At 40.7% G+C, this 9,526-nt stretch overlaps 1 protein-coding gene across 1 annotated transcript in view; it reads right to left on the bottom strand.

The window, feature by feature from the left end:
* Positions 1-1,443: 1,443 nt before the first annotated feature.
* LOC143765208 (protein 4.2-like) overlaps positions 1,444-9,526 on the bottom strand; it is a 28,047-nt gene continuing 19,964 nt past the window's right edge. Inside the window, exons 14-17 of the mRNA XM_077251647.1 lie at positions 7,485-7,757; positions 3,736-3,890; positions 3,520-3,653; positions 1,444-2,217 (exon numbers count right to left, since the gene is read on the bottom strand). Of these exons, the coding sequence (XP_077107762.1) occupies positions 2,043-2,217; positions 3,520-3,653; positions 3,736-3,890; positions 7,485-7,757 (737 nt within the window). The 3' untranslated portion in view covers positions 1,444-2,042. The remainder of the gene's footprint in view (positions 2,218-3,519; positions 3,654-3,735; positions 3,891-7,484; positions 7,758-9,526) is intronic.

Below are 9,526 nucleotides of genomic sequence, written 5' to 3'. Positions count from 1 at the left end.
ACAGTGGGGAAAATAAGGATTTCATACACTGCCAATTTTGCAAGTTTTCCCACCTACAAAGAATGGAGAGGTCTGAAAATTTTATTTAGCTATACTGTAACAAACAGAATCTTTAAAAAAAAAATCCAGTCGAGACAATGATTAAGATACTCCGTCGAAATGCGTATGTCTTTGACCTCCTTTTTGTACTGTCTAATGGTCTACTGGTTCTTAAATGGAGCTTTTTATATGGCTTAATTAAAAGCTAAGTTTTAACCCCTTAATGACTGCCAATACATCTTTTTACTGACCTGAGATATAAGATAATTGTGCCCCCCCATACAGGTGACAATCCAGCAGCTGTTGGCTGTACACTATAGCTGACAACTTGCTGCATTATTGGCCATGATTAGTATTGGCACTGATCATAACTGTTTAACCCCTTAGATCCTGCTGTCAATAGTGACTACATCGTTTAAATGGTTAATAGAGTGTGGGGACTTCTCTATGCCTATCAGCATCCTGGGATCATGATTGTGTAGTCCTGATGTTTGCCATGGCAATTCATGACTAAATAGCGGCCTCAGAGTCTGATATAATTACCTATTTATAAGATAGAAACATTTAGGTGGTAAAAAAATTTTTTAAATTCTTGTTATGCCACTTTGCATTAATTCCTGAAAATCACCTGAAGGGTTAATAAACTACCTGACAGCAGTTTTCAATATGTCGAAGGGTGCAGTTTTTAAAATGGTATCACTTTTGGGGGTTCCAATATATAGGACCCCCAAAGTCACCTCAAACCTGGATAGGTCCCTAAAAAAAAATTAATTTTGTAAATTTCCTTGAAAAATTGCTGCTACATTTTGAAACTTCCTAAAATGCTAACAAAATAAAAGAACATTTTACAAATGGTTCTGATTAGTGATGAGCGAGTATACTCGTTGCTTGGGTTATCCAGAGCACATTCGGGTGGTCTCCGAGTATTTGTGACTGCTCGGAGATTGTTTTTGTTGACTCAGCTGCATGATTTACGGCTGCTAGCCAGCCTGAGTACATGTGGGAGTTGCCTGGTTGCTAAGGAATCCCCACATGTAATCAAGCTGTCTAGTAGCCGCAAATCATGCAGCTGCGGCAAGGAAAACGAAATCTCCAAGCACTAAAAAATACTCGGAGACCACCCGAGCGTGCTCCGGAAAACCCAAGCAACGAGTATACTCGCTCATCACTAGTGCTGATGTAAAGCCGACATGTGGGAAATGTTATTTATTAGTGATGAGTGAGTGTGCTCATTACTTGAGATTTCCGAGCATGCTCGGGTGTTCTCTTGAGTGTTTTGGGCGTGCTCGGAGATACAGTTTGTGTCGCCACAGCTGCATGATTTGCGGCTGCTAGACAGCCTGAATACACGTGGGGGTTGCCAGTTTGTTAGGAAATCCCCACATGTATTCAGGCTGTCTAACAGCCGCAAATCATGCAGCTGCGGCAACACAAACTAAATCTCCGAGCACGCCAAAGATACTCGGGAGAACACCCGAGCATGCTCGGAAATCTCAAGTAAAGGGCATACTCGCTTATCACTATTTTACTTTGTTGTGTATATGATCCTACTTTTGGCTTCTCTTTAGCACTTTATCAGGCGGGTCCCAGGCGGAATCTGCCTGGAAGAGATGTGTGTACATACCCTAAGGTTCAGATGATGTGGCTGGCCGCATTTGGCCAAAACAACAGCCATCGAGATTGCCACACAGTTTTGTTTCAAACCATGCAGCGACTTGTTGGTGCTTTGTTCATGCCATCACTGCACTGTCTGGCCGTACCCTAAAAACCATATTTTTTTTGCCGCGATTTTGTAAAATGAATAAATAATATGCAGTTTTACTGAGATTTCTACACACAAAATTAAATGCCACTAAACTATTAGTTTACCATTGAATATCTAAATATCGAGAGGTCAGGTGCTTCAGTGCCATGGATGTACATTAGAAGGTACATACAGAAGCTTAGGTCCAGGGATATATTGTAAAAACTCATATAAAATATTCCCTGTACTTGGGTCCTTTTCATCCTCTCTTGAAGGACAGAATATTCGCTCGGAGAACATCTATACCATGGCTGCTTATCACATCACGGAACTGTCTGCACCCAAATTTGACATGTAGTTTTCGGGCACCACTTTGGCTTGGTGAAAAATAGATGGTGTAGCGACCAGTGGTGTTTGGGTCAATAGTTTCACATCTAAATAAGAACAGACAAAAAAAATTGTAGGAAATGTTAAGAGGATATTGTCAGACAAAGAAAGCTGTTAGAAAATAGAACATGGTAAATGAGAATCACAATAACGATGCATGTAGGTGACACCAAGTATGAAACTGTGGTCGCAACGAAGGCTGTAGTGGTGTGGACCTGCCTACTGTTTTTTTTTTTTTTTTTAAAAGTCAGTGAAATATTTTACCTCACAAAATGAATCCACTGTGATCCCCTGCTGTAATGTCAGTATTGTCTTTTGCTTCCTCCCCTGCCCAGGAGATGTGGTATGCTCCGTACACGGTCAGACACAGTCAATTTTTAAAATGAACTTACATTTGTTGGAAAACCCCTTTAATGTGACCGACTTCCTCTGCCTGTAGACACGCACGCATCTGCCGCCGGGATCAGCCGAATGATTCACTGCTATTGTGCGGAATAAATCAGACCGCTGCCATCTTTGTGCAGACAGATAGCGGCGGTCACATTAAAACTGCGCATGCGCTCCTCTTGTACAAAGATGGAGGCAGTCAGTGACTCATTCGACTGATCCCGGAGGCGGTATGTTCACGGCGGTTTTTCACTGGTGGTATCACGCAAGAAGCTGTGAGTGAGTGTGTGATATAGCGAGTGTGTGTGTGGTGCGACGGTGTTCCGCTGGTGGTACCGCGCAATAGGTTGGTACCAGCAGCAGTTTCCATATTGAGACACTCATCACTTGTGTGTCCCAATATGGCGGTCGGTGAACTTCCTCGGCTTGGAATTCTGGTTTACGATGACATCTTGACAGAACAGGAAATGAAAACATTACAAGGCAATTATATAAATAGATTTCAGATGTACTCACCTGTTCTTTTTGATTTCCACTTTATGGGTGGCATTTAGCAATTTCAGATGTTTTCACCTGATTCACCAATTGCAACTTTTTCACCAGTCCCACCTGGTGTATTTTCAAGTATGTCAAACATTTGATGCAAAAGCAAAGACCACAAAATTGTCAATTTTTTACTTTGCTCCAAATTCATGAATTGCATGTGCTGTTTTGATTAATTTCGAGATTATACCACGAGACAAAAAAGGCCTGCAAATGATGAATCTGGGCCTTAAATATATCAAAAGAGAAACCCTGGTGTGTTAAGTTGCCCCTTTCACCCTAATGGCTGATAAGCTACAAATGAAAAATGGAAACCTGTGAATTGAGCAAAACAGGATACTAAGCTTCAGCTTTGCAAGAAATTCAGTTTTAATATATTTTCCTTGTGATCCCTTTAGAAAATGGCCAGATCCACTTACCTGTATGCTCTTTCTTTGTGTATAAGGCCCTCTCCAGATACTGTTATAAAGCAGTCCTCTAGATTCTCCTCTAGTGGGTTTGTGATACTTACAGTGACTGTGACGAGACAGTACTGTATCGCCTCCTCTGCCATCTGAAAAATTGTGGAGGATTTAATATCTGAGATGTCCACATTCTGAAGTGTTATATTGGTATTCCCAACATCTGTTTCATACCTGGACCACAACCTTTGGTTTGCTTATTATGAACATCTTGCTTATACAACGTAAGCCGATCACGTCCTTAACAAGGCCTATGAGTCTGACCACATTGGTTTCTGATGGAGAGACTGCGTAGTCCAGAGGATGAATCTGAGCGCTCATTGTGTTATCTGACGGCAGACAATTGTAGTTGTGGATAGAAAGTTAATACATAGAGAAATAGTAAATTCATTTGTTTATAATGAAAAATGGTAAATTATGTAATTTGGTAGGCTTGGGAGCTGTCCATCTACATAAGTTACTGTATTAAAACTTGTGATCATATGTATTACTTACTTATATAGATATAGCAATGGACTACATGGTGACTTTCAGACAAGCCGCATGACCAAAAATATCTGTCTGTCTTGTCAGTGTCTTACTTACAAGTCTCAGTCACATTCCGCATTACGGTTTATGACGGCAAAGTCATGTGAAACCCTTGACCAACAACCAAGGATCCAACAGGTTTGGATTTTTTGAAACTGACATGGTGGTCGTGTTCGGTAAGGCTACTTTCACACTAGCGTCGGGAACAACCCGTCGCCGTGCGTCGGGCCGACGTTCCCGACGCTAGCGTGGTCTCCGCCGCACAACGGGGGCAGCGGATGCATTTTTCCCACGCATCCGCTGCCCCATTGTGAGGTGCGGGGAGGTGGGGGCGGAGTTCCGGCCGCGCATGCGCGGTCGGAAAAAGCGGACCGTCGGGAGCAAAAAACGTTACATGTAACGTTTTTTTCTCCCGACGGTCCGCTACCACACGCCCAAGCGTCGCAAAACGGACGCGACGTTTGGCAATGCGTCGCAAATGCGTCGCTAATGTTAGTCTATGATGAAAAAACGTATCCAGCAAGAACTTTTGCTGGATGCGTAGTTTCGGCAAAACGACGCATTTGCGACGTATTGCAGTTAACGCTAGTGTGAAAGTAGCCTTAGGCGTCACAGTGACATCCCATTGGCATTCAATAGATATGAAGTCACAATGTAACACTGTGAAATGTATGTATCCCTACTCTAACTTTATGATAATATCTAGGAGGGTCAGGCCATAGGAAGCCCCAGTGGAGCAGGAGCCTGATATTAGTATCTGAAGCCAAAATGTCTGAGAAATGCTCAGACATGGCAGATAATAAATGCTTTATGCAGCAACTTAACACTTTTAAGTTCACACAAGCATCTAAAAAATTTTTGGGACAGTTACATCCAGAGAAGTTGGACAATATTTTTCATGTTTCTCATCCATATGTAATCCGTTTTTATACAGCAGCAGTTATTGAACATTTACAAGACTAAATACAGTTTCCAATGTTAAAGAATTTCATTGTATTTGTAATAATAGGATTTCATACTGTGGATGCGTATGGGATCCGATTTATTTTTTGCGCACCCATAGACTTAAATGAGTGAGTCTCATCTGACACATGGAATAAACTTGTGCATACTGAGATTTTTTTCTTGGCCAGATCTGATCTGTGGAAAAAAAAACACTCATCTGCACTGCCAGATTGAATTACATTGTTCTGAGTGCTGTCTCTTTTTTCACCAAGGACCCCTGGACCAAAAATATGGTAGTTGGCCTTAGACGGGCTGTTACCACATTTTCTTCTATCAACTCTGATGGCCTTTAACCCTATTTGATGGCAATCTGTCACTAGATCATGAATAAAATGGAAGGTTGCCTGAAAAACCCCACAACGATACATACACTCCCTGACAGAAGTTATGTCGCTTATCCATGTTATGTAAATAAAAGCTTATAACCTGATGTTAAATTCATCCATTGGTTGCATAAATTATTCTTTTGAAAGCTGAAACCCTCCGAAATGTGATTTAGGTTAAGAAAGTAAATTGCCATCAATGCAGAAATATTGATCAGTTAATGGACACCGTATGGTCAGATTTTGGCAAGACAAAAGTTTTGTTGCCTGGTCATATAATGCACCCAATCCTAGTTTACATCCTCACCTGTGCTCAGTAAATGATCGTTTAATTAGTGTGTGTGTATAAAAAGAAACCCAGCACCCCAGACCTTCACTTGAACTGCAACTTGAGCTCTGACAACATGCCAAAAATCCACCCTACATACAAAGCCTGGATTATCAAGAGGATGAAGACCAGATCCACTGCAGAGGTGGCTGGCACCTTTAATGTGTCTCAGCGTCAAGTACAAAGAATTAAAAAAAGATTTGAAGAGACTGGAGATGTGTTTGACAAGCCCAGGTCAGGCAGACCCCGCCTGACAACTGCTCAGGAGGAACGTTTGTTGGTTAGAAAATCCAAAGCAAGCCCCTCTTCCACTGCAGCAGAGCTCCAACAGGCCTGGTCATCTCAAGTCCCTGTGTCAACTAGAACAGTTTGTCGGATTCTGTCTTGAAATGGCCTCCATGCTCGAATCGGTGCCCAGAAGCCAGCACTAAAAAGGCAAATAAAAAACCGTGTGGCATTTGCAAAGTCCCACAGCCTGCTAAACAGATGGATGCTGGAACAGTGGCAGAAGGTGGATTTCTCTGATGAATCTTCAGTAGAATTACACCACAGCAGCCGCAAATACTGCAGGAGACCTACTGGACCCGTATGGATCCAAAATACACCCAGAAAACAGTTACATTTGGTGGTGGAAAGATCATGGTCTGGGGTTACATTCAGTATGGGGGTGTGCAAAACATTTGCAAGGTGGAAGGCAATATCAATAGTCTAAAATATCAAGAAGTATTAGCTACCTCTTATATTGCAAATCATAAAAGGGGTCAAATTCTGCAGCAGGATGGCTGCTCCATCTCATACATCCATCTCTACAACAAGGTTCCTCCAGGCAAAAACGATCAAGGTGCTCAAGTACTGGCCAGCCCAGTCACCAGACATGAACATCATTGAGCATTTTTGGGGTAGGATAAAAGAGGAAGCTTGGAAGACAAAACCAAAGAATCTAGATGAACTCCTGGAGGCATGTAAGACTGCATTCTTTGCTATTCCTTATGACTTCATTAATAAATTGTATGAATCATTGTTGAACCGCATAGATGCAGTGCTTGAAGCTCATGGAAGTCACACAAATTAAATTAAATATTTATTTAAATATGACTCTAATAGCACCACAACTTCATTCACCAATGTTATGCAACATATATTTGTATTTTAAGTTAATTTTTTGTTTGAATATCACATTACTTTCTGTGTGTGACAAAACTTTTGTCTTGCCAAAATCTGACCATTCTGTGTCCATTAACTGATCAATATTTCTGCATTGATGACAATTTATTTTCTTAACCTAAACCACATTTCGGGGGGTATGAGCTTTCAAAAGAATAATTTATACAACCAATGGATGAATTTAACGTCCGGTTATAAGCTTTTATTTACATAACATGGATAAGCGACATAACTTCTGTCAGGGAGTGTAGTATTAGCTTCCTTTTAATTTGAATGGTTAATGCTCAAAAATTATCATGCAGAAATCGGCACTATTTGCATTTTTCCATTGAATTTACTTGAAAGCTTATTCAAAGAGAATTTAAAGCAGTTTTAATGTGGATATTGGACCATAATCCACTCCACAATCCATGTAAAACAGCTGTGTGTGAACATACCCTTAGGGTATGATGACAGAACTAGTCCTTGAATTTTCAGGGCTCGAGAAGTAGCGTCTGCACATATGTTTGACAATGGCATGCACGTGTCACAAGGTCTTACCACAAGTACATTTCTACATCCTGTTGAGTAGTTACCTTCTTTTGCCTGTAGAGACAATTCAGACTGTTCTTTCCAGAAGTAAGGGCAGCCAATCCCATTGTCATCTAGATACTGAGCATAGAGAAACATACACACTTTCTTATTTAATTGGCTGTGGTTTGACACTCTCATTGTAATAGGTATGTCTTGCCCAAATAAGACTGTATCCGATGTTTGGATGCTGAGAGATAGACAGGTATCCTCATAAGCTTGATGTCTGGAGTTGTCTTCTGCACATTTATGGAATTCCTCCCAGTGGTGACTGGACCCTGCCAACATAGACATCTCTTTACTATTAGTCTGGAAATAGGGGTGTAGTTCTGCATTTAATGGCGGACATATACTCTGTACTGCAATGAATAACCTTTAATCACCCAGACTGATCTGAACTGATTACATTGCCAATGTCCTCCACCCTACTGTTATCCACTTCTCTGTGGCTGTGTAGATACATCTCACTATTCACCCATCAATCACCATCTCCTTTCTGTCACTTAATTTTTACTTTTTCTCAAATTAAAACATTTCTAACTTTTTATGGTAAAGACACAATCAATTATACAATACCAGTCTTGATACCTTTACCATATGGGTTATGAACTTGTTTAGTCCTTCAGTTGTAGTGGACCTAATCCATCCCACTTATATTAAATTACAGTAGAAGCTTTCTGTCCAACCTTCAGAGATTTGCAAGCTTAAACTATGGAATAAAGTTACAGGACAATCCTTCCTACATTTTGTACCAAAATTTACCTTTTAGCTTCCATAAAAATCCAAAATAAAATTTCCGTTGGAGTATAGGAGTGCTTTAGTAATGGCTTGGATGAGTTCTGGGAATTTTGTATTCATTGCACATGGACAGAAATTAGAAAATACCAATATCCAGAGTTGTTCTACTCAACCTGTACGTTAAATTTAATTGGTATTATTAATTAAACTGTTTTTGAAAATTTAATCTGCAGCTCTCTTAAGTGTGAACATATCAAATACGTGCCACTTAGCAACCATTACTGCTCGTCAATTATTTTTTTAAGAGGATTGTCTCAGCATAGACATTGGTGAAGTATTGCTAAGGAAGGCCTTCAACATACAATCAATGTGAGTCTGACTGCTATGTCTACTCTGAGACATCTCCTTTAAATATAATCTGTTAATATGTAGAATTTAATATTCTGATGAATTGTGGCACATTAGGGCCTATGCATTGGACTTTTGTTTCCTTCCCTCACCCCCAGTGTTTTACCCCATAGTGTCTCACTTAGCCATACTCTTCTCTACACTGATGAAGAGCAATCACCCTGATACATCTGTCTGTAGATTAGTTTCTAGCTTGGCATTTAGACCTTGTCCTGTTGGAAGGCTTCTTAAAGGGTCAAACATTGTCTTCTAGAGAATCTGCCTGTCCTAGATCTAGGTGGTATTATCAGATAGTTTCTTTAGCTCTGTAAAAGAGCTCATTCACATAATTTCTTCCTCTTCCATGGAGCTCTGCAAATAGGCCTCTATTCCGAGCTGGTTTCTTTAGGAAGAACTAGAACTTTCTGAAGATACCTGCGTTTCTCTACGCATCAGATTACATATTAATTTATTCACCCGCATAATCATAAGGGCATTTTGAGACAAAAGTGATACACTGGAGGATGAAAAATGAAGGGGGGGGGGAGTCTTAAAGGGGTTTCACCAGCTGGTTAAAGGGAATCTGTCCACAGGTTTTTGTTTTGTAATCTGAAGACAACTGGAGATAGAGGCTGAAACACAGAATTCGGGGATGTGTTACTTGTCAAAGTGTGTGCTATTGTTAACTAAAGGTACCTTCACACTAAACGATATCGCTAGCGATCCGTGACGTTGCAGCGTCCTGGATAGCGATATCGTTGTGTTTGACAGGCAGCAGCGATCAGGATCCTGCTGTGATATCGCTGGTCGTTGATTAAAGTTCAGAACTTTATTTGGTCGTCAGATCGCCGTGTATCGTTGTGTTTGACAGCAAAAGCAACGATACCAGCGATGTTTTACAATGGTAACCAGGGTAAATATC

This window comes from Ranitomeya variabilis, chromosome 4 (genome assembly GCF_051348905.1).
Source record: "Ranitomeya variabilis isolate aRanVar5 chromosome 4, aRanVar5.hap1, whole genome shotgun sequence".
NCBI lineage: Eukaryota > Metazoa > Chordata > Amphibia > Anura > Dendrobatidae > Ranitomeya > Ranitomeya variabilis.
The sequence above is the reverse complement of the archived record's forward strand: the minus strand, read 5'-3'. Positions and strand labels throughout refer to the sequence as shown.